This window comes from Gobio gobio (genome assembly GCF_949357685.1).
Source record: "Gobio gobio genome assembly, chromosome: 9".
NCBI classification, from domain to species: Eukaryota; Metazoa; Chordata; class Actinopteri; order Cypriniformes; family Gobionidae; genus Gobio; species Gobio gobio.
In genome coordinates, this window is record NC_137115.1 from 48,137,993 (window position 1) to 48,163,804 (window position 25,812).

General features: G+C 39.2%; 2 protein-coding genes across 2 annotated transcripts; both read right to left on the bottom strand.

Moving 5' to 3' along the window:
- Positions 1–6: 6 nt before the first annotated feature.
- idh2 (isocitrate dehydrogenase (NADP(+)) 2) lies at positions 7–15,765 on the bottom strand. Its single transcript, XM_079824995.1, has 11 exons — positions 15,414–15,765; positions 6,786–6,877; positions 5,434–5,599; positions 4,857–5,017; positions 4,050–4,193; positions 2,541–2,677; positions 2,188–2,339; positions 1,829–1,941; positions 764–861; positions 534–626; positions 7–381 (listed from the first exon to the last, which is right to left on the bottom strand). The coding sequence occupies exons 1-11, from the start codon at positions 15,523–15,525 to the stop codon at positions 297–299; spliced, it is 1,353 nt and encodes a 450-aa protein (XP_079681121.1). The 5' UTR covers positions 15,526–15,765; the 3' UTR covers positions 7–296.
- An 8,122-nt stretch (positions 15,766–23,887) lies between these two features.
- On the bottom strand, positions 23,888–25,483 carry ankrd34c (ankyrin repeat domain 34C; the record flags this gene model as incomplete). The annotated part of the gene is made up of 1 exon (XM_079825117.1): positions 23,888–25,483. One exon carries the CDS (start codon positions 25,481–25,483, stop codon positions 23,888–23,890), a length of 1,596 nt encoding a protein of 531 aa, XP_079681243.1.
- Between the last annotated feature and the right edge of the window lie 329 nt (positions 25,484–25,812).

Genomic DNA, 25,812 nt, shown 5'->3' on the forward strand with positions numbered 1-25,812 from the left:
CGGGAATCCAGGTGACGGATTTATTAGAGGGTTTCTCATCTGGCCCTTGATCTTTCTTTTTCTCCTGTGGTATTATACAGAATCTGACATACAGTACTTCATCTTACAAAAATAGACCCCTGGAGGTGCGGGAAGAGATGGGATCACCCATCAGCAGGATTCGCTAACAGAACAGCTAGGAACATCACTATGTTTTTATTACTCCTCCCTTCATACATAACGTGGTATTCATGACCTTTAAGTTAAAAATGAGGTACAAAAAGACACTCTCCACTGTGTCCGGGCCCCGTTGTCCTTCATTTGCCCAGTGCCTTGTCTAGGTTCGTCTTGATGGCATCCAAGAAGTCTGTGGTGTTGACGTAATGCTCGTTCAGCTTACAGCTGTGGTCACAGAAAGACAAATGTTAATACCATCAGAGACATTAGCTAGAGCGCACATAACAATTGATGTCAGCGGTTTTGTCATTTAATGGAGGTTGAAGGCATTACACTTTGATCATTTTTTATATGCTCGGAATAATTTGCTGACTTACTTGGCGAGACCGTGAATGCAGCCAGCCAGATCCTTGGTCATCACGCCGCTCTCCACAGTCTCCACACACACACGTTCTAGAGTCTGAGAGAACCTGCAAAGAAACAGGACAATGATGAACAGTCCCACTTTTGATTCATTACCAATATGACTGGAATGCGAAAACTCTCCTTTCAGCCAAGCTGTCCCAATCATACCGTACAGATGACTGACAGTAACAGATGAGCTTACTTGATCAGGTCTGGGTTTCCATCGAGTTTGCCGCGGTGCTCCAGTCCTCTGGTCCAAGCAAAGATGCTGGCAATGGGGTTAGTGCTAGTTGGCCTACCCTGTGTAATAAAGCAACGCAATATTATGATACATTTTTAAAATTCTTGCCAGTTAATTCAGGGTTCTACATTGTGAGCTATTCACATGCAATTGCACGTGAAAATTGCTAGGTGTGAGTTATAAATATATGGGTGCACCCCAACTGCAGCATACATGCGTATACAAAAAATATTTAATGTGCGCCTCCTAGAAGATCATACAATAATTGCAATTACATTATAGAATTGTTGCATTTATTTGATCACAGTGTAAAATAGTATTAAAGTGAAATAATATAATTTAAAACAGCTGTCAACATATGTCAAACGTAATTTATTCTAGTGATTACATTTTCAGCATCATTACTCCAGTCTTCAATGTGTCACATGATCCTTCAGACATCATTTATTATCAATGTTCAAAACAGCTGTGCTGCTTAATATTTTTGGGGAAATTTTATATATTTTTTCAGGATTCTTTGTTTTTGATGTTAAGAATGTTACCTTTAAGCAATTTATTGCATCCTTGCTAAAAAAAAAATCAGTTTAAATGCTGATGTTGAAGGTTGTTGTTTTTTCCTCTTACCACAAGATGGCAGAAGGCATCTAAATTCAGTTGTGGAACGTCCAGGTTGCTCTTGTTTTTTTTTTATTACCCTTAATTGGTTACACTTTATTTTGATGGTCCACTTTAGACAATCTACTAACTATCATTTTTCACTTCGCAACTACCTCTCACAGTATAAGTGGACTTATTTTAAGACTTATATTTAGCAAACAGTCTACTAATACTCTAATTTGAGTTAGTTGACATGACGTAGATTCAAAGTGACTTGGTTAGTAGAATGTCTAAAGTGGACCATCGAAATAAAGTGTTACCTTATTATTTTATGCAACACAACACTACACTGAATTTTCGGTATCAAACCTATATTTGTACACAGAATATGATGCATAGCAAGAACACAAATAGCTGAACTACACAAACCTTCTGGTGCTCACGGTAATGCCTGGTTACGGTGCCGTGGGCGGCCTCGGCCTCAATGGTCTTTCCATCAGGGCATATCAGCACTGAGGTCATCAGTCCCAGAGAGCCGAAACCTGTAGACAATATTCAACATCCTTTAATCAGGAGCACAATGGGCCTTTAAAAATTGGTAGCGTGATTTCTCTTTTCTGCCTTTATGTAGTAGGAACAAATCAGACTATAAAGTCAAGAGATTCATGACTTGAAAGTCTCTGTAAGTGCCAAAACTATTTAAAAAGGCTAATTGGATGAATCTGGGTGCAATATGACAAAAACAATAGACTGAAATGATTGAATACATATTTTCCTAGGATTCTTACCCTGAGCAAGGATGTCAGACTGTACATCTCCATCATAGTTCTTGCAGGCCCACACAAAAGCACCCGACGACTTCAGCACCTGAGCCACCATGTCATCGATGAGCCTGTGCTCATACCAGATCTTCAGCTTGTCAAACTCCGGCTTGTAGTTTCTGCCAATGGAAAACAAAAAAAGAAGACGCTTCGAGATTTTCCATTGAAATTACTTTGGAAGAAAAGTATAGTTTCACATGACACCACTGTGGCAGCGTCTCAAAGCGCTAATCTCATAATTACACAGCAACACGCGGTGGAAGTGTGTAAATAAAAAGCGTGCCAAAGATATGTATGATATATATATAAATCCTTCTCACTTCTCAAAGACTTCCTGGAAAATGTCCTTGAATCGGCCATCGTAAGCCTTCAGGATGGTGTTCTTAGTGCTCATGTAGAGAGGCCATTTCTTCCCGATGGCGTACTGGAAGCAGCTGTGAGCGAAGCCAGTGATGGACTGATAGAAAGGGAAGAAAGACAGAACGTCACTCAAGTGTTCCACTTTCACAATGGGGAATTCAGCTAGGATTCGGAAATGCTGGCTGTGTAGTTTCAATTGGTGGGAAAAAACACTCACTCACTTCAAATGTGAAGTGGAAATGGTGTAAAAATCAATTTTAGCACCATCAATTGGTGGCCTACAGTGAACAGACACTTCAAAAAAAATGATCCCACCACCAGCACCACCTCTGAAGCTGCCTGCAGGCAGACACCGCTTCTGTTGTAAACCCAAACAGACCATTCCTCTGACTACAAACAAAGACTTCAGGACACCAGGGTTCACTGCAGGAACATTGGCTGAAGGAGGTCATCTATAATCTACAGTAGACCTCATCCTCCCGGAGGTGTAAGTGCAGAACATAACAGAATTTGAGCCAAAAGGCCTTAATTATACAAACTGAGAATACACGAGGCGGCCTAAAAATGTCTCTAATTTAAGGTGTTATTTTTACACCTTCAAGATAGATCACCAGAGTATAAGCTCATTAACAGAAAGATATTTTTCAAATTCATACATCCGTTTGCCAATTTTTTATTTCAGTGCAGGAAGCTGAAAATAGGAAGGTCCCTGCAGATATCCTGTTTGAGGTCACATTTGGATTCACTTCAATGAACATTTAAACATTTGCGTTTACTGGATTTCTCAAGTCAATTTATTTTGCATTCGCCAAAAAACTATTAAGTTGTTAAAAAAAATTTACTTTAATATTCTGTAAATTTCATACACACCACCGTTCAAAAGTTTGATGACAGTAAAATGTTTGTTTTTGAAAGACATCTCTCACAGAGACTGCGTTATTTTAACAAAAATGTTGACATGTTTTACAATTTAATTTATTCATGTGATGACAAATCTGAATTTTCAGCATTATTACTCCAGTCTTCAGTGTCACATGATACTTCAGAAATCATTCTAATATACTGATTTTGACACATTTCTTCTTATAATCTATGTTGAAAACAGTTGAGCTGCTTAATATTATGGAAAACATTTTTACAGGATACTTTACTGAATATAAAAGCTTAAAAATCTTTTGTAGCATTATTGACTGTCACTTGTGATCAATTTAATGCGTCCTTGCTGAATATAAGTATTCATTTCCTAAAAAAATAATAATATTACTGACCCAAAACTTTTGAATGGAAGTGTAAATATATTAAAGCTATTTTATTACATGGAAGCACCATTTCATATTTCCAGGTTTTCCATGACTGTGGGTCTCAATTACATTTAGGGGGGGGGGTTATTGTTCTTTTCACAGATTGTTTATATGATACCTTGATTCGCATTCATTTTAATAATGCATTATATGCATATGCTCACTGACCTCGTCAGTGTTGTACATGCCCATTCCACAGCCACCACCAGGGAAATCGAACACATCCCACTCCTTGGCTTTGCTTCCATCGGCTGGAGAGAAGACCATTTTGAATTTGCCTGGTTGGCTCACAACAAAATCTGTTGCTTTGTACTGTGAAATTAACAAGAGGATTGCAGGTCAGCAGGAATAAGAACATATTGGACAAAAAAAAAAACCATTAAAGGATTAGTTCACTTTCAAATAAACTTTTGCTTATAATTTACTCACCCCCTTGACATCCAAGATATCCATGTCTTTCTGTCTTCAGTCGAAAAGAAATTAAGATTTTTGATGAAAAGATTTCAGGATATTTTTCCATATAATGGAAGTCAATAGACCCCATACGTTTCAAGGTCCAAATGAGAGGTTCAGTACAGCTTCAAAAGGGCTTTAAACCACATCAAACGGTACCAGACGATCAATAAGGGTCTTATCTAGCGTAACGATCGTTCATTTTTTTTTAAATAAATAAAGTTTAAGTTTTATAAGCACAAATGCTCGCCGTGCTCTGTTCATTGATGCGCGCTCGTGACGTCACGTAATACACAATTACGTTGAAAAGGCGGAACGCTAGACGCAGACGGAAGTACCGAGTCAGTGTTTACAAATGAGCGGAAATCATCAAAAATCTTCATTTCTTTTCGACTGAAGACAGAAAGACATGGACATCTTGGATGACAAGGGGGTGAGTAAATTATAAGCAAAAGTTTATTTGAAAGTGAACTAATCCTTTAAAAAAAACAAAAAAACATCCAGAACATCCAAAAAACAGACCTGGTCACCGTAGGCGTGTCTGCCGATGGTGATGGGCTGTGTCCAGCCAGGAACAAGTCTAGGAATGTTCTTGCAGACGATTGGCTCACGGAAGACAGTGCCGCCCAGAATGTTCCTGATGGTTCCGTTGGGACTCTTCCACATTTTCTTCAGTTTGAACTCTGTCGAGTGTAATCGATGTCAAAGATTTACATAATGCACTTTTTGTGAAAATATGAAAATGGCATGTTTTTTTAGAAAAAGCAGCTGTACAAATTAGAAGATGGCCATTATGGATTTTTAAACAGTTATCTAGAATGCGAGATGATACAATCTGATGATACTAATACAGATTTCAAAATAATATTTCAAAGATTTTTTAAATAAAACAAACTTTTTCACAACATTTGCTTAATTCACATAAATATGCTGGGGAAAAAACTGATACAAACTAAATCTGTTAAATCAACAACATCGTTGAAAAGATCAAAATCAGCTGAAAATGGCCCAACTGAACAGCATGGTTGATATATCCGCAAGTAATTTACAACAAATGATATAAATCACAAAGAGGAAGTGTTTCTAAGATGTGCCGTACCTTCGACCCTAGCTTCGTCGGGTGTAATTGTGGCGCATTTCACAGCAACATTGTATTTCTGGGTAGCTATAGCAGAGTCGATTGTGACTTGGTCATCAGTCTGGTCACGGTATGGAAGACCCAGGTCATAGTACTTCAGCTCCACATCCACATTGGACAGAATGAGCTGGACACAACAGTTTCATGTTAAATATGTAAACAGTGTCAGTGTCATAAAACACAGGTTAGAGGGATAGTTCACCCAAAAAATTTTAATTCTGTCATTAATTACTCCAAACCTGTAAGACTTTTGTTCATCTTTGGAACACAAACGAAGATCTTTTTGATTAAACTGAGAGCTTTCTGTCCCACCGTTGGGAGCAACGCAACTTGCACATTCAACGTCCAGAAATATAGGAAAGACATCATTAAAGTAAGCCATGTGACTCCAATGGTTTAACCTTAATTTTATGAAGCGACACACAAAAAGATCTTTATTTGTGTTTCGAAGATGAACAAAGTTCTTACGGCATGAGGGCGAGTAATTAAATGACAGAATTTTCATTTTTGGGTGAACCATCTCTTTAATTCATTACATTAAATCAAGTAATTTGGCAATTTACCCATTTCCTTTTAGTCTCAAAGGGTGATGTAGTTTTTCTGATGTTTTTGGAAAATACGATCCTATCCGATCTGAATATTCAGTTCAATGATGCAGAAATTTCACACTTTACTTTTAAAATATGTCACGTGTGAACGTTTAAATTCAAATTGAACCGAAACAGAGAATCTTGTTCTCTTTGGTTTAATGGCATTGTTTTGCTGGCTATAAATAATAAGCCTATTCTGATTCTCCACAGAACTGGCAGAATAATTTTAGCGCTTGGAACGTCACCACCACCATCTGCCGTTTCTCTCATGGAGGCAGACGGCCAGCCAGTAAGAATGACCTCTATGCTGGCCCTGCCCCCTGCGTGATGCTGCTGTAATCTCTCGATCTCCGCGTGCACACTCTCCCAGTAAGCCTATCACACAGTCGTTTTAAAAAAGGAGATCTGCATAACACGCCAATCACTCCTCCACTCTCTCTTCGTCTGTTTAATTTTCCCAAGAGACACTGTCACATTCCCTTTCCAATTTCCGCCTCCTTTTGTCTTTCTACTCTTGTCTAACCCAATTTTCATTCTGTCTGTGTCTGTCTAGGCTTCTCATTCTCCTGTTTCTCTCTTTCCTTTGCCCTCTACATCTTTCCCTCCCGCATTCTGTTTTTCTCTCGATGTGTGTGTGTGTCATAGATTTAAAAATAGACCAGACAGACAGCGCTTCCCTCCCCCTCATTCTCTCACTCACTCACACGCTTGGCGTTTAAGCACCTTTTCTTTGATGAATTCCCAGATGATCCTGGTCATCTCATCTCCGTCCATCTCCACCACCGGCTGTGCCACCTTGATACGTTTATCGGCATCTGTCAAAAAACAAAACAAAATCTTTCTATGAGTGTTTTCCTTTCAGGCCTGAATAAGGGATTGTTTCTTCCCACTCATGAGACACCTGGGAATTAGCGTTTCCCTCAAGGAGGAGGATAATAAAGATATATAAAGCTCCATTTACTTTGCAGCTACATGTCGCCAGTCGCTGTACTGGTTGGGAGCTAGTAGGCGTTCCAAGTTCTGGTTGCCCAAGAAACAGTTATGAACGTCATCATTACCACTAAAATGCAGTATAAAAGCTGATCCAATGTCAACATGAATAGTATTCTGGAGGGAAAAGGCTTGAATATACCCATTACACCCATGCATAATGCATCATCACAGATAAACAAAAATCAACACCTGCTCTTTTCCACTGCAGCCATCTATCTGCACAGAGCGTGCAAATGCTGAGGCTACAGTACACACACACACACACACACACACGTACATTATAACAAGTAAAAACAAGGATATGCATTGCACCCATCATTTCAACATTGTCCCTGTACACGATCAAACACATTTTAAACAGTGAAATTACAGTGCGAATGAGCCACGCTCTAATTTAGACTAATTTAGCTCTAATTTCTAATTTTGTAATTTGAGGGTTTTCTTCAGATAGACCACATCATACACTATCCTTCAAAAATGTTATGTCAGTAAGACTTTATTTAATTCAGCAAGGTTGCATTAAATTGACAGTAAAGACTTTAACATTGACATTTTCTGTTTTAAATAAAAGCAGCTATTTTTAATTTTCCATTCAAGAATCCTGACAAATTTATCACCATTTCCACAAACAATATTGAGCAGCACAACTGTTTTCAACATTGATAATAACAAGGAATGTTTCTTGAGCACCAAAACAGCATGGAATGATTACTGAAGGATCATGAAGACTGGAGTAATGGCTGCTAAAAATTCAGCTTTGCCTTCACAGTTTAAAATAGAAAATGGTTATTGTAAATATTACGGTTTTACTGTATTTCTGCAGCCTTGGTCAAATATTTTTTAATGCTTTTTTCCCCTCACCAACTCAAAACTTTTGAATGGAAGTGTAAATAAGAAAAATGCAACCTACTGTTGGCCGTAACATGGGCGTGATATTTAGATATGCAACACATTTTGCACTTTGGTTTCATTATTTCCTGCTAGGGCTTGACAGTGCAACTGTATACAACAACTCAACTCGCATTACAAAAAATAAAATAAGAGAAAAAAAAATGGCATTGACATATGGTTATTTAACATATACAATGCCATATAAAGGTTTGGAAAAGACCAAGGCAAAGTGAGGTTTTAGATAATATCAGCATAAACCCTCACATTTAACAAAGCCATTGAAGTATCTTGTAACTATCATTGAAGAACAGCAATAATGATTTTCGTCTTACACCATAGCAACAACAAGTGACAGCCAGGCGTGGCCCTTTTGGCAGCTGTAATGCCCAATTAGTTGATTAAACTGGCCCAGGATTAATTTTTTAAGATTACTGGGTCAATGCGCCTACTGGCCGATTACCAATTAAGGTTATTAGACAACAGTCAAATTAGAAATACAGTTTAGACATGCTTTAAATAGTTCTAGATATTATAGTCTGGGTTGTCCAGTCATCACAAATTGATAAGTATTTTTGCTGTCATTGTTCAATCCCACTTTGTCTAGGGTGTTTCCAAACCTCAAAGCGAGGGAGTTATAAACCAAAAATGTACTGTGTATGACCATAAAATGTTGCGCCATAAAATTACTCATATCACCCACTTCCACTTGCTGCTACAAGGACCAATTTGCAGCAATTTCATGAACTTCTAGCCTACCTTGAGCGTTTAAAAAAACTTCTCATGCCACCGCTTCACACTAAAGCGAGCAAGTAGAGTTCATCTCACTCTCTCCCTCTCTCAGTGGGGACAAAGTAGAGGAAGGAGGGGGAGCCATGGAGGGAATCAAGTGACTTTGTTACACTTGCCAAGTTCCTGCTCCAGAATCACTCCATCTAACGAGTCGGCAAAGCTGTCAAAATCAGTAAAAGAGTTCATAAAAGATAAAATGCCGTCAATAAAGCTTGACATAGACACTTATAAGCACTGTGGATAACATATTTACTACACTCCACTGATGCAACACACTATAAACTGCATCTTCATTACATTTCAGTAGCCACAGGTCAGGTCACATCCATAAAGTCAAGGTTCAGACTAGGGCTGTGCGATATTGAAGAAAAATGCGATATCCTTGTTAAATAATGTGATATTCGATATGCGATACGTTATTGTTTTAAGTGTGCAAAATCTATTTCTTTCCCCAACTGATATCCTTCACTTAAAGCATAACCGACTGTGTTTACATGAATACTCATCAAGACCGCCATTTTGACATAACCGTGTGTGTATTTGACAGTTTGAGTGTGTAACAAAACACGGAAAAAAGAACGGTTTGTGCGCACGTTTCGGTGTGTGTGTCAGACAGCGCGAGACTGCAAGGAGTTGTTTTTCGCAAGTTATTGTGTTTAATAACTCTTTTTAACGTCAAGCAAGTCACATAAGTAACAGTCGTGTGCCCAGTCTATTCTCTGCTATATGCGTCGACCTAAAACGTACACTTTTCACAATGTTGAAGTAGACTATTAAAATCATTCAGATATTGCGTACCATTGCGATATGCATATTGCGATGTGTACATTTGCGATATTTCAATATATTACGCAGCCCTAGTTCAGACCCTGTGAATATTTTCATTGCAGAATGACAAAGCCACAGTCTACAGATTAAAGCTGTCAAATGTTCCTAAATATTTTAATGCAACACATACTAACTCAAAATTCTAATATAAAAGATGAACGGGGACCATTTCATTTCTGCAAATCCAAGATATCACAGGTGAAGAAAACAACACCAGGCTAGAGAAGGGAGAGAAAAAATCTTTCAGATAGAGTTACCGCTCAGGCTCAGCACAGCTGTGTCAACCAAAACTGCATTATGGGTAAGGCCTTTCGCTTGAAACCTGACTGAGTTCGTGATCAGAAATTACATAAACAGGGAATCCTGGGGAAAAGAATCCTCTCACTAGTCATAAGCGCTGGGCACAGCACAGCATGCTAAAGGGGGAGGAAGAGTGTATGGGCAGGATTATGTAAGCATGCTTCAATATCCCGTTTCCAACAACAGTACAGAGTATGAATCCCTTGAATGATACATTTATGCTGAGCTAAGGTATGAGCTAAGGTGCCACGATGGACTGCGGACACATTTTCCATCCATTTAGAAATTGTATGTGATCAAACAACATGCTTCATATGCAGTGAGCATGATAGGGCACACTGCCACTTTACTCCTACACTATTGCACAATGGACGATATGCTGGCTGCACTAGAATCCAGTTGGTGCCATGTCACCTATTTTAGGAACCTTTTCTAAACAATTTCAAACACAAATAGTCGGTTCTACCCTTCTATTTCCTTCTAAACTCTTATTTTAGTGCAACGCTTAACCTAAATTAAAGTTACACTATATAACTTTTTTTTGTTCAATTCATTAATCCTTCTTCCAAAATGTGTTTTCGTCTCACCACGATACACTAACGGTGTTATATTTTAGATATAACTTCAAATCCGTAAATAAAGAACAGTTGCTCCAGCTACTTTGACACATGTATGGTGTGGAAGGGACGTAGGTTAGTTGTCACAACAAGCGAGAACAGGGAAAAGGCTAAATCTCTAAACTCTGGGGAAATCACCCATTTAAAAAAAAAAACTGAATGGAAGAGTCTGCTTGCACAAAGAGAACGCGTCAGAGCTCGTAATAAAAACAGTATCATTTTCTAAAAGAGTTGATTGTGAAGCATTATCTATTGTGAAGGCTCATTGCATTATGGGTGTTGTAGCGCTGTGCAGGAATTCATTTTCAAGGAAGTAGCATGTCTATTACTGGGTGAAGCTACAGTAACGTCTTCAGCTAGTCAGCTTGAGATCCTTTCCATTTAAACTGGGTTATGTCTCTAAAGCCTAGCAGTGAATGTTTTATGAGCTCTCTTTTTTTAGTTATGAGAAAGAACCAAGCCTGCCGTACTCGTGTTGAAAACTGAAGCCAAAGCGTATCGATCGCCTCAGGTGGCTGGTCCCAGTATAGCTCATAAACCCCACCCCTCCATGTATTCGAATGGACGTGAGAAACTAAACAATCAAATTACATTTCAAATATTTTTTTCCCAAAGATGGCTTCTGTCATTTTAGGCAGTTTTTAATCACACTGATTTAATTTCAAGTGTTTGATTTTTAAATAAGTTTGGTTTTAGTTAGTTATTTGATGCTATAAAAACGAGGGGGTGTGACGTCATGATTGACAGCTGAGATTGACGGCTTCTCTGAGTGAAGTTGTCACTGAGGCACTAACAGACTTTTTTCTGGAATTTCAGGAGGAGATTGGAGCTTTAGCTTTAATTTCTACATTCCCATTACTGTTTATTTCACACCAACATAATGAATTGTTCTGCATCTGCGAGAGTGGGAGGGCTTTTGATATCGCGCCTCTACTTCCTGCTCTCTACTGCGCAGACTCCGGTCCCGAGGTCACTACTGCACAGACTCTGTCCCAAATCTGCCAGCACCATATTTCTTCAGTGGAAGGTAGTGAAGACGCATCATCCATATTTTTTTACGGCCTATGGAAAGAACCATATGCATCCGCAGTCATGCAGAGCCAAAGCACAACCAAAACAATGTTCTTCCGTAATATGCATGCGGTTTTATAGTCCTTTACAATTGTTGCTTGTCAGACTGTACGAACATGATCCTCGCTGTGAGCCATGGCACACTGCAAGATCTCAGTTGTCATTAATGTCAGACTGTACGGCAGTCAAGGCGCGTTAAATGGACGCACGCACGCAAGAAAACTCATCCAGAGTTTTACTTCAATCAGCGATACGTTTCGGTGACAGTGAGATGCATTACACGTGGGACAGAAAGCGTGGAATACTAAGAAATCTCTAACAGTAATTTTAGTCATGGCTTGTCTTGAAAAATGAAGACAATTTGACGGTCGTCAAAGAGGAAGTCACAGTGCAGAACTGACGCTGCCAGAATTTCGTCAGAGGTCAAATTTGATTGCAACGGCCATTAATCGGCTGTCGGTGAACAAGTCAAACTAATCAAAGACTTCAGATTTTAGCCTAGAATTAGAAATAACTTTTTGGATTTGCAAAGTTTGCCTCAGACGAGCAAATCTTGGCCAAAATTGTACAGTGTACACCCAGCTTTAATTAGTGGAAGTTAAGCTTTAGGGTCAGTATGATTTTTTGAATTTTTTTTGAAAGACCAATAATAGTTTTGCGGTCTTCGGCAGTGTCACGTGATACTTCAGAAATTATTCTAATATGCGGATTTGGTGCTCAAGAACGGTTTTTCTTATTATTATCATCAAAGTTGAAAACAGTTGTGTTACTTAATATGTACAACTTTTTTTCTCCACAAATTTATTTGAAAAGTAAAGTTTTAAGTGTCACAATATGTAAGATTTTTGGAGTCAAATATCCAAAAACCACTAGAACGATGTTATTTATCTTTTTGACTTGTGTACTTACAATATCCCAAATGTTTCCAAGAATGTTTAAATCCAGAGAAATCAGCCATTTTAACCAGGACCGTGTCTGTACGTCGCCTATCAATTACATCATACCCTCCAGTTGTGTTTTATTTTGTAGAAACCATGGAAACACCAAAGACGCTTTAATATGTTATGTGTTTTATTAGACGGGTGAGCAACTGTTTGGATACATTCATCGACAGAAAACTAATGATTGTTCTGCTCAACACAGTCAGTCTTATCGTTTAAATCTCGTTTTCTTGATTTACAGCGAGTGCTATGTTTTAACATGCCTAATATCGATCTAGCTCACTGCAGTGCGCAAAAAGTCTCTCATAGTATCCGCCAAGTGAACGCTCAGAGTAGCATTATAACATAACTTTCAACACACTCAAATGTATCTAATATGATAAAACAGCGCTGCGTTACCCCACATACACATGAGCAGAAGAAGCGGAAGCGCTCGTCTGCGGTATAATAAAAGCTCTGTGAAATCAATGTCATCAAGCCACTCCTTTGTTTGAATAAGCAATCTCTAGCGGCGAAAAACTAAATATGTATATTTTTTATTAAATATATTTTGTTACATGTTCCGCACCATGGTTCCTAGAGCCATAGTATTTCATTCATGTGCCTGCCAAAGAGAATTGACAATAACTGGAACAAAAAAGTTGTTAATCAAACATTCAATTGCAACCAAAAGTGACTTATTACTTATTCAGTAACATTTAACACAACTTTTTGAAACTTATTTACATTGCTATATTTATCATCATATTTATGTCCTTAAAATTGCATGTAAACTGTCAATCCAACATTGCAATTTTTGGGTAAACTATTTATTTAATTTTCAATGTACAAACTATCAGTCCAAAGTCAATCCAAATTCAGTGAGAAAAAAATGATAGAATTTGTGCAAACTATTCCTTTAAACGGTAAAACTACAAAAGGAAATGTCAACCCACACGTATCTCAGCTTCTACACAAAGCATGTGGTCAGCATATCATATAGCAAGCAATTATTCTCACATGGCCCTTTGAGTTTTCGTTGTCAAGGACATTTGCAAACAGTGTACACTTGTTCTCCGCACTTGAAGGTCAGTAGTTTAAAAAATAATCCATGAGGTGAGCATGTTCACGTGGAGTCCTCACAAATCTTTTGAGCAAATGTTCTCACACTCCAACTCTTCCCTAATGACGACTTTCAAAAGCATCTCAAGAGTGACCCAGAGAGAAAGTGTCTGAAATTAGCCATTTCACGAAGATGCTGAAGATGGAGACACTAAAAATAAATGACGTGAAATAACTAACCAGCTGGGTTGACGACAGCAGCTCAGGTTCTTTTCGAAATAGTGGAAAATAGAATATAATCATAAAAAAGGGAGTTATATATTCATGCATAAATAAGTTTAGAAAAAGATTTCTAAATGAAGATTGTGGGCTTCTCAGCTCTCATTACAACCCATAAAACCTCTTGGCAAAAGTCATATCCAACCTTGTGACTTTAATGAGAGAGAACATGCAAGTGTGCTTGGCACTGTGCCTGAACTTGTCAATAAAGGCAATCTGAAACGCAAGACGAGTCGACTTCTTCATACAGGAACACTATGCATTGAGTGGCTGACATTTCACCTATATTAGAAGCTCACTGAAAAACCCATAATAATCCAAACCGCTTTAGTTTAGGGAACGAGACATACCAACACAACCATTCAGAGCCAAATAATCACGTCTTCTAGTAAACTTGGCAACGCAAATGTTTCAATGTGGCACACCTCAAGCGCAAAAGGTCAATTCTACCAATATTACATTTAATCATTCGGGTGTGATACAGGAGCACTGCTGCTTATTAGGATTAACCCATTCAGGGTAAAGGGTAAAGTGTAAAGGTGACCTGGAGGACATGAGTACATCAAGTAAACCCCCAACCTATCCTCCATGACAACTGATTATCTAACAGAGGGACAAGCTAGTGTCAGGGCATGACACCAATTCATTCACAGTTGTCTGTGAATTTCTGCCCTTCAGTTGTCCCGTGTTTTAAAGTAACAACCTGAGAGATGCATGTTTCACAACGTTCAGTTGCATCAAATATTTAGACATTTAGATCGATGCAGCCTCCATATCAAATAGGGTATATAAAGCTAGGCTAAAAATAACGCGCTATGGTGTAATAGTCAATATTTCTTAGAGTAGATTACACCTTCACTTCATGGTCAGCACTCGGTCAATAGTAAAATACTACGTATTGACCACCAGGCCGACTGACCTTGAACTGATTCACACAGACTAACTTATATAGCACAATCAAAACAATGACAGCCCCTATGAACACTCGTATAACTGGTTATCGAATTATCTTGCATCACAAGGATGTTTGATTAAACGTTTACATGATTTACAGCAGTGTTTTAGGCAGGAATGGTTTCATAAGTCATCCAAATCGGGCGATTTAAAAAAAAAAAAAAAACACAGTCAAACGGCTCTATTACGACGCCGTCAAATTGTTCAAAAACGCAATTATGTGATTAAAACCGGATTAGCCTTTTAGAAACGGCGTCTTAACCCCAATGGATTAAATTTAAGTAAACTATCGTATTATGTTCCTTTTCTTTAAAAGGCACCCAACGAGCTAACAAAGGAGCGCGAGCACGAGCGCGACTTCTGCCTGTGCGGCCGCGCGATTCCCGCTACACGTACAACGTCACCACGAAAATAACGTTCTGCTGTTCGCTCTAACGTTACTAGATGGAAATCTGCAAACCGGCGGATTGAAAGACGTAAAACTGTCCGAAACCGGCCGGCGTCTTTCGATACAAGCATGAGGTATGTGGTAGGGATGTAAGGATGTTTAAATGTAGAAGCCCATCGTCTCAGATAAGCATTAGCCGGTGTTAAAGCGCCGGTTTCATTGACATATCTACAGACAATTTTGAAAGTGGAAAACTCACAGTTCCTCTGTTGCAAACTCTGGCAAGAAGCTGGAGCAAGAACGGCGGGGTTTTTTGATAGAGTGGCCGCAGACCTAGTGAGAGAGCTGAGGACCTTCAAGTAACCTGCCATGTTTTTTTTATCTAGCCGAAAACACTAGAGGTTGCTGCCCGACTACACTCCGGTCGAAGGAAGGGTCGAATGAATCGGAGCAAACGGCAATAAACGAGGCTCTTCTCCGCCTCCGTGTCAGGGCGACGTCACCATTACGTCGAAGTGGCGATTGGCCAATCGTATTTGAATAAGCAACACATCGATGTTCCACCTAGTGACTTTTGATAACGGACAGTCTGCACGTTCCCTTTCGTTTTCAGTTAACCCCTCACAGGCGTCCAGAGTTATTTCCGACTGTGTGCTCTTCTGGAATGCCCTCATTTGCATTCATCATTTTTTCAAATATGAATATACGTTTTTAATCTTTTAGAAGGATTTCTAGTGGATATTCAAACGGATTGGAAGTGTTTTTATTTGTGTTATTTGGCAAAAGTAACAGACAGACAGATAACCTTTTTCACATTCCGTTGTCTGGTTGCTGAGTAGCTCCGCTAATTTTAGCTGGTTTGTGTTACCATACTGGGTGAAAGAATGGGAGGTGCGCAGTTTGATTGCGCGCATGCGCCGTAGAGCTGCTGCAGGTCATTTCAAGGTGCCAAAAGCTCGGCTGAATCAGAAATCGTCCCCTTTATCCTACAGCCATTTGTAGTGCTGTCCGAAACCATAGTGGATGTTATCGAGTGCACTCATTCTATCCTACATTGTACATTCAATCCTTCAAGTGAACTGTATAGTTGACTAACGTAGGGGTTTGGGGGGAAATTTCGGATTCAGCCCTACTAGTGAATGAGTAGTTAAAGGGATAGTTCACCCAAAAATGAAAATGTTGTCATCATCTACTTACTCAAAGGTTGACAACAGAACAAAAAAACTCATACAGGTTTGGAACAACTTGAGGGTGAGTAAATGATGACAACATTTTAATTTTGGGGTGAACAATCCCTTTAAAGGCTGAGGAGTTGTTGACAAATACACTTATGTTCTGTCTCACAAAATTCACCACATATATTTAATTTTAGGTTTTGTTAATTAACCGTATAATTAAATAGAAATTATGGAGTTTGGGGGTTTCCTCGCCTAAGTTCAATTGTCCCAGCTTTGGCAATCTAAGCCAGTTCAATTCCTCAAATGCTTCACGTGATTTTGACAAGGAAACAGATTGAGTAACATCACTAGCTTTTTCTGTTTATGTCTGTGTTGTTGTCATTCAAGTCAAGGTTGTCATTCTGAAATTCAACATGCAAATATTGCTCCACTGAACTACATGTCAATATGACCTCTGCTATCATTCAGAGCTCTGAAACACGTAGTTCACAGTCAACTGTTTACTCTACAGTGTTTGCCTGCTTACAGTAGTCAACTTTGCATAGGTCAAAGACAAAAAAAATCCAATTATTTTAACAGCTGGATCTGGTTCCCCACAACTGAATCACTGCTGTGTACTCAAGTACAACAGTACGTGTGGTACTGATGAGCACATTCTGTCATGTGGTTATAATTTGTATTTATTGTTTTATATGTACATACTTTTATATCCTTCTCCACTTAAATTTACAATGAAATCAAGCCATATACATTTGTTGCCTGTAAATAATAACTTTTTTTCATAGTGCCACCTGGTGGAGGTAAAGGCTATAATGTTAGTAAATGATTAGTATAATATTATAATTAAATTTGTTTTTGACCTTGTATTACTGGGGCCCGTTCTTCGTACGTTGCTTATTACATCTGAGATGATTTGACAGATCCCAGATCTTTTAATCGTGATAACTGATCTCTGGCTAATTTGGTTCTTCAAACGAATTTGCGGATTGGATTAAAATATCTGGATTAAATGATCTAAGATCACTGCGCGTTCTTGTGTTCCCTGAAGAGGGCAGATGCATCAATACTCGAAACCACGATCAGCAATGCAGCGATTGGCTGGCGTCAAGACAGCAACGTAATGACATCATATAATTAAAAAGCCACCTGGCAAAAAACGTGACAAATTATACAATAAAAACCCCACGAATTTCTGGACCTTTATAAGGAAACAGCCAAACCACCAAACTAACATAAAAGTTATAATAGATAAATTATAAATGTTTTTTGTTTTTTTATAACATGATTACAAATTATTTATATTCACGATTTTATACAGTATTTGTACTACACCCTTTACGTTTTTATTTCAATGTTGTAATTTCATTTTTAATTCAATTTGAAGCAGATTTGTAACGTGACAGTATTCAAGTTTCTTATGGGTCAAGATCAAATTATCCTCTCTTGCGCTGCATCAAGCCACTCCCATAATATCCGTGATCACTTAATGCACGGCTCAGATTAACTGTACAACATGTGGTGTGTAAACCAATAAAAATAAAATTATATAAAGTAATTATTCCATCACAAATAAATCGCTCAATCAAGTGGCTGTCTAGTATTATACACAACATTAAACATTCTCGTATACATATACAATATAACATTTTTATATTATTATTTAAAATGATTATTATTGCTCCTGGTTCAGTAATGAACTCTTGTAATAAAGTAGCAGTGGCTGGGACAGATTTTAAGTATCACCTCAAGATGCAATCTAATCCTGTTTGCATGAAATAAGCTGCTCCCAAGCAGGTTTAAGCTTACGGACCTGTTGCTATGACAGCAAGTTCAGGATGTGCTTCGAAGAACCAAACAATCCAAGATCATGCCAAATCGTCAACAATCAAATCCAGCTAACTGAGTTAGCGAGGTACGAAGAACGGGCCCCTGGAAGCTTTAGTTCAGAGAGGATTATTTAAAATTAGTTTAAATAGACAGTGTACAAAGCTATAGATAGTCTAGCAAAAAAGTAATATTCTGACGAGTATTCCTTGTTTCAAAGTGAGTTATAAATTATTAGAAAGAACCAAAATGCCACGTGTGTCACATCTAGATCATAATATAATCATATTCCATTTTTTTGTATCCTATTTGTTTTCCATTCATCAAGAGAGGAGAGATGCAACTACTGTATATCCACCAGAGGTCAGTAATAAATCATTATTACACTTTAGTGATTAAGTTTTCCGTTTGAGTTTTTATGACTATGTGTAACACTAGAATTTCCTACACCTACAGTCATTATTTTTGGTCCCACTTTATATAAGGCCTATATTATCAAAAATAAGTACAATGTACTTTTTGTGTTCATATTATTTTGCAAAACACTTTTGCTGATATTGAGGTGGGATAAGGGTAAAGTTAGGGACAGGTGTGGTGGGATGGGTAAGTTTAAGGGTAAAGTTAGGGACAGGTGTGGTGGGATGGGTAAGTTTAAGGGTAAAGTTAGGGACAGGTGTGGTGGTGTGGGTAAGTTTAAGGGTAAAGTTAGGGACAGGTGTGGTGGTGTGGGTAAGTTTAAGGGTAAAGTTAGGGACAGGTGTGGTGGGATGGGTAAGTTTAAGGGTAAAGTTAGGGACAGGTGTGGTGGGATGGGTAAGTTTAAGGGTAAAGTTAGGGACAGGTGTGGTGGGATGGGTAAGTTAAGGGTAAAGTTAGGGACAGGTGTGGTGGGATGGGTAAGTTAAGGGTAAAGTTAGGGACAGGTGTGGTGGGATGGGTAAGTTAAGGGTAAAGTTAGGGACAGGTGTGGTGGGATGGGTAAGTTTAAGGGTAAAGTTAGGGACAGGTGTGGTGGGATGGGTAAGTTTAAGGGTAAAGTTAGGGACAGGTGTGGTGGGATGGGTAAGTTAAGGGTAAAGTTAGGGACAGGTGTGGTGGGATGGGTAAGTTTAAGGGTAAAGTTAGGGACAGGTGTGGTGGGATGGGTAAGTTTAAGGGTAAAGTTAGGGACAGGTGTGATGGGATGGGTAAGTTTAAGGGTAAAGTTAGGGACAGGTGTGGTGGGATGGGTAAGTTTAAGGGTAAAGTTAGGGACAGGTGTGGTGGGATGGGTAAGTTTAAGGGTAAAGTTAGGGACAGGTGTGGTGGGATGGGTAAGTTTAAGGGTAAAGTTAGGGACAGGTGTGGTGGGATGGGTAAGTTAAGGGTAAAGTTAGGGACAGGTGTGGTGGGATGGGTAAGTTTAAGGGTAAAGTTAGGGACAGGTGTGGTGGGATGGGTAAGTTTAAGGGTAAAGTTAGGGACAGGTGTGGTGGTGTGGGTAAGTTTAAGGGTAAAGTTAGGGACAGGTGTGGTGGTATGGGTAAGTTTAAGGGTAAAGTTAGGGACAGGTGTGGTGGGATGGGTAAGTTTAAGGGTAAAGTTAGGGACAGGTGTGGTGGGATGGGTAAGTTTAAGGGTAAAGTTAGGGACAGGTGTGGTGGGATGGGTAAGTTTAAGGGTAAAGTTAGGGACAGGTGTGGTGGGATGGGTAAGTTTAAGGGTAAAGTTAGGGACAGGTGTGGTGGGATGGGTAAGTTTAAGGGTAAAGTTAGGGACAGGTGTGGTGGGATGGGTAAGTTATGGGTAAAGTTAGGGACAGGTGTGGTGGGATGGGTAAGTTTAAGGGTAAAGTTAGGGACAGGTGTGGTGGGATGGGTAAGTTTAAGGGTAAAGTTTGGGACAGGTGTGGTGGGATGGGTAAATTTAGGGACAGGTGTGGTGGGCTGGGTAAGTTTAAGGGTAAAGTTATAACTAGGGACAGGTGTGGTGGTAAGTGTAAGGGTAAAGTTAGGGATAGGTGTGGTGTATATGACATTCTTCTTTCTGACAAATAAAAAAATTCCTGGCTCTTCCAAGCTTTATAATGACAGTTACTGTTGCTCTGTTTTTGAAGTCCATAAAAATGCATCTGTCCGTCAAATAACTGCTCCACACAGCTCTGGGGGGTTAATAAAGGCCTTCTGAAGCGAATCGATGCGTTTGTGTAAGAAAAATAACCACATTTAAAACATAGGTGTAAGGAAAGTGTCAACAGTGTACTTAATGTAACTACAGAAATTAATTACAGATGTAATTACATGCAGGTCATTGTAGAATGTAAAAACATAATAAGTGCATTGTATCAAATGATTAATTAAAATGTTACTACATAGTAGTTAAGGCCACCTTATATAAAGTGGGTCCTTATTTTTAGTTCATTTGTACACAAAATGTTTATACTTCCAACATTGCAAGCTGTCTGTAACCAATTGTTTGTACTGAGTGAAGTCATTTATCACCCATAAACATCCCTTTAGCTTTTTTAAACATCACAGTTTAGATGTATATTATATATACCTATTTATGCAATTACTGCTTTAGGAGACTACTATGAATAGCCAAGGAGGCAGCTTAGTTAACAAGTATCATTAGTCATATGGTAAATCTGGTAAACCTAATACAATAGGTCAGGGGTTTTTAAACTGGGGTCCGGGGACCCCGAAGCGTCCTACACAGAAGGTTCTAAGCAGGGTCCTCAGAAAATTTCAGAGGATAAAAAGTCAAAGCAAAATGGACATTCTAAATGTTTCTCTCCTTTATTGTCGTATACATACTTTCCAGATTTGTATATGTTTGCTTTGTATCTTTCTAGTGAGTTTTTCTCACTATAGTCCCCTTTATCTTGATCTCTGGGGTTGTCAGGCAGCATTCTTAACGCAGTACGTACGCTGCCTACATACATTTAATGTGAACATTGCTTATACAAATCGTTTTTAACTGAAAATGTTCTTCTTCAGGTTTATATGTCCAACATTAAGTATACCCAATTTAATTTGGTAAACAATATGTTGTATTTATAATGTCACACTTACTATTTATCTAACCGTTTAAATGCTTTTTCATACATAAACATATATAGATGGCTTTTAGTAAAGGGGTCAAAACCCCTGCCTTAGTCTCCAGGGACTTTCACACACAACAGTCAAGAGTTTACAGAGACAAAAAACAAGCAAAAATGCGCGAGTGAGTGACACTTTTGTGGGTCAACATGATTTGTATTGACCATGCTGGTTCAAGCTGACAGACAACTGATATTTTCTTTTTCAACATTACACCTATTCTGTCTATCATCTGTTAAAAAAAAACGTCTAGCCTAAACTACACCTTTGGAAGAAGATCCTCTGTAATCCCTTAATGTACTTTATTAAGAGCCCTGACGACTTTACACTTTACAGTGGATTAGATCTGGAAAAATAAACTGGTCTACTATAGGTCAGGGGTCAGAGCCTCGCCAGAGATGTCTGTGTTGTTACTCCTTTGAGATTTACAATCAATTTAACCCACATATTTCTACTTTTTGCCCACAGTGACTACTAATCTAAACCAGTGGAAGAAGGACACAGACTACGGGGATCTGAATGCTGCAACGATGGGTCCTGCTGAACATAACAGGTGCTTTTACAGGCCTGTGTGATTTGAATGACTAGAAAGTTTGTACAGATTGATACAGACATTTATTCAAAATATACAAGATACTACATACAAAAATACTATGCATCAAACAATGTAAACATGAGCGCAACCAAAAAGTATGCCTCACAGTTTTCATATAAGACAGTCGTGATAAAACCTTTTCACATGGTCTCATTTGGGGTTTATTAATAATTTAAATGTACTCTTTTATGTTCAGTTTTTTTTTACTACTGAATTGCTTGAGGGCCAGCAGTTAGGAGTTATAAATGATAATTATTATTGACCCATATATATTTTTATGTCATACACGTATTTCATAATCACAGACCAAAAGCCTGAATGCATCTGTTTGCTGATTGCTTGTGTTTTATGTCTTAACCCAGGGAAAATTAGTGAGGAGTTAGCCAGCTAACTCTAGTACTACAGAACATATATTATTTGACAGCCTTATGCAGGCTAATAAGTGGCTATTAAACATTATAGCAGCAATGAATCTGAAGCACTTTGCAGTTGCACAAAAAGTAACATGGGCACATTAGTTCTACCACGTAACATTGGCTGACAAATGGATAAACCTATGTTTACATTTGTCTGTACAATAGTCATTGGTTTATCACAAGGTATGTTCTGCTACAGACCTTACCTAAATACGTTATGATTATTACCTAGTGATTGTTGTCATTGTTATATTTGTCATGTGATCTCTCACTTGCAGCAAACTGATTCTAATATTGTAATTAAAACGCTGCTCGATAATATTTTATTAAAAGTAATCTGTGATGCAGAACACATTTTACTCTCCTTCAAAGGCACTATACACTAATTAGCTACAAACATTAATCTTTTGAACTCATCATGGAACGAACTGACACTTTATATATATACTATATATATATATATATATATATATATATATATATATATATATATATATATATATATATATATATATATATATATATATATATAAGACTGCCAACCCAGCAAGGTTAACTAAGGGCTCTGACTATATGAATCGTCTTTGCGTTAAGGAGTAAGTCATAATAATTACATTTGCAATGTTGCCTGTATTATTGCAATCAAAGTAAGATGTAATCAATTACAAGAGACAGATTTCCTTATAATGAACTCACAGATGGTCAGTATTTCTTACAGAATCTAGATCAGGAATGCATGTAATGATACATCTGCTCACAGGCATTATGAACATCAACATTAAAAAGTTAACATTTTATATGTATAGTGATCAGAGAAAATGTAATCTCTCTTGCTACAATTCTCAACCGGATTTGCTTTTCTTGCAGGACTTCCAGCTTTTTAATCAGGAGCCAGTGGAATGCTTTCTTTTAATGGGTATGATCTGGTGACCTCTCTGCTCCATTTTGACAGTCTGGTTTTGCATTCACTCTCCTGTCTGCTTTAATGAATCTCATGGAGAGATGTCTAGACTTTGAAGAAATACAGATATTTTTGTTTGCAGCAGAAGACCTGCGCTTAGAACTAGCTGTAGTCAAGCTGTCAGATTCAATCTTCATACGCAAGAGAATAATAGCGCACTCTCTCACCTACTCTTTAAGAGGACAAACACTACCTTTGTTGCGGAATGGAAAATTGCACTGCTTTGTTGTATTTTTGTGATTGTGATGTAAATCCCATTTCCACCAACATACATTTTGAAAAACAGTTTTGTGGGTGGTAGGAAATGACAGTATAAGCTTACGCTATAATGTTACATCATATATTAAATCTAAACTAACCTTTAACAGCTAGGTGGCATCTTTAAATATCTTCACCTTTATAGACAATAAGCTATGTATGCACCTGCAACATCTGATTTTTTTTTTTCCCCTCCTAGATAAATATATTTGTTTTCAGTTGCTTTTTCAAAAATTGCCTTTTTGCTAATTGAAACTAACAAGTAGATTAACCTCTTGATACAATATCCCTTTGCCCTAAGTGGCTACATTCAGTGCTAACTACTTTTAAATTCTATTACAGGTACCACCTGTTTTATTACCCAAAAATCTCAGACGTATATTAATGATGTTAAAGTTGCTACATCTACATAGACTGAGTTTCACGATTGATGGTTGAGCTCCTCAAAGTTTGAAAGCTGCTTCATCTGTTCCACTTGCATAGAGTGCCTTCTCACAAGTTTCTTTTTCGTCCTGAGGTTGCCTCTCTTTGGTGAGTTGGGTGCTACGGGAGCTATTGGTCTGAAACCTGCTGCAAGTGGGGATGAGGGCTTGCTGCACGCCCCTATATCTGGAATCGGAGGGTTGGGGTTGATGTTTAGCGGGGGCAGGTGACCTGGGCGGGTGTGGGATATATAGTCCAGCAATAGCGTTCCAGAGCCGCGCCGCTCCAGTAGGCCAGGTGCTCTGCATCTGGTTGTGCTAGGGGAGGAGGTACTGGGATTGCTGTCCAAGGACTCTCGCGAGCCTGTAAGCATAGCAAGAGGGGATGTATTGAGCTTCCTTCTCTCTAGGGGTGCCTTAGGAGAGTCTAGCATGCTGGAATCTGAGTACAGCTGGGAGTCTGAGTCGTAGTGTTCATTCCCCAGTCGCCGCCGGTGCAGTGTGTCTCTGAGGCTAGCTGGGCCCACGTTTCCTCCCGAGCCCTCCTGCTCCACGGGGACAGTGCTACGCCGTGCCAGGGGTTGGTGCTGTGCCAGCGATCTCTCGTAGGAGGCCTTGGAAGATGCCGAAAAGGATGAAGTTGGGGAAATTCTCGTGGTCTGATCTCCCACCATCGGAAACAAGATATCCTTTCCGTCCACACTGTTATGCCGGGACAAAGTCCCTCTTTTAGACAGACTCAGACCGTTGACACCTGAAACAACATCTTCATCGGAGTTGGCTCTCTTGCTCACTTCATTTGCTGCCGCCAACACGGAGGGGGCAATCAGACCCCAGGGCTCTGACTGTAGTCGCTTCAGCTGGGGTAGACGAGCCCGCTTGGGGTTCACCGGCTTCTTACTGGGGGAAGTATGTCCATTGGGAAGTTTGGCTGCTGTGTTTGAGGTTGACTTAAACTTTGTTTGAAAATTGAATACAGTGTCTTTCTCCTCCTCTTTGCTGGGAGATGGCAGTGTATTAAGATCTATCTCTGATGGTGAGGCACATGGTGCAGGAGATGTCCTCTCATCCAACTCAGGAGACGGAGGAACATTCAGGTACTGCTTGGTAGTTTTGGTTCCCGACGGCGATTTGTCTGTGGTAATGATGATGACCTCCTTGCCTTTGGCTTTGCAGGCATCAAGGAGAACTCTTAAGGTTTCTTTATCATCTGCGTTGACAGCATAGACTAAAGCAGAGGATCCATGACGGTCCTCCAGGCTCGGATCAGCCCCGTTGGTCAGTAGATGTGAGACCACCTCATGTCCTGCCCTGTGACTGCATGCATGCATGAGGGCTGTCCTTCCAGCTTTGTCTTGGATATTAGGGTCCGCTTTGTTGTCCAGAAGGTACTTGACAAGTTTAGCCTTGCTGACACTCTGCTGGTCAGAGTGTTTGGACATGCAGGCCACCATGAGCGGTGTCTCTCCACGATCGTTGCTTTCATTGATGTAGGCTCCACCTTCCAGGAGAAGCCTTGTAAGGCGCAAACGGCGAAGCCATACTGCTTTCAGCAGAGAGTTCCCATCCGTCCTGATCTCCAGCACGTCAGCCATCACCCAGACTGGACCCAAATCAGCCTCAGTCCTGCAAGGCAAGAGCAGACTGCTGCTACAGTCATCAAGCAGATCCCAGACACATTTCCATGTCACATGTCAACACTTTAAATTTTCGAAATAAGAAAAGGTGTTGATGTGTTTACCCCTGCATGAAATCACTACAGCCTGTTTGTTTTGAAGAGCCACCAGGGGGCAGTCTGAATGCGCAGGAATGAGTTATTGGAAGAGACGCTGAACTGACAGGTGGATCAGGTGCGAATGGAACTTTGAATTTTCGTGAACATTATGAAATGTGTTTGTGTTGTGTATCAAAAGGTATTTCCTTA

Bases quoted from the DNA above. Each gene is read 5' to 3' on its own strand.
- idh2 (XM_079824995.1), bottom strand. From the start codon at position 15,525: ATGGCAGGTTACTTGAAGGTCCTCAGCTCTCTCACTAGGTCTGCGGCC. The intron at 6,878-15,413 runs GTGAGTTTTCCA...GTTTTTTGACAG, and splicing joins GAGTTTGCAACAGAGGAACT to ATGCCGATAAACGTATCAAG. The intron at 382-533 runs GTAAGTCAGCAA...CTGTGACCACAG, and splicing joins TGCATTCACGGTCTCGCCAA to CTGTAAGCTGAACGAGCATT.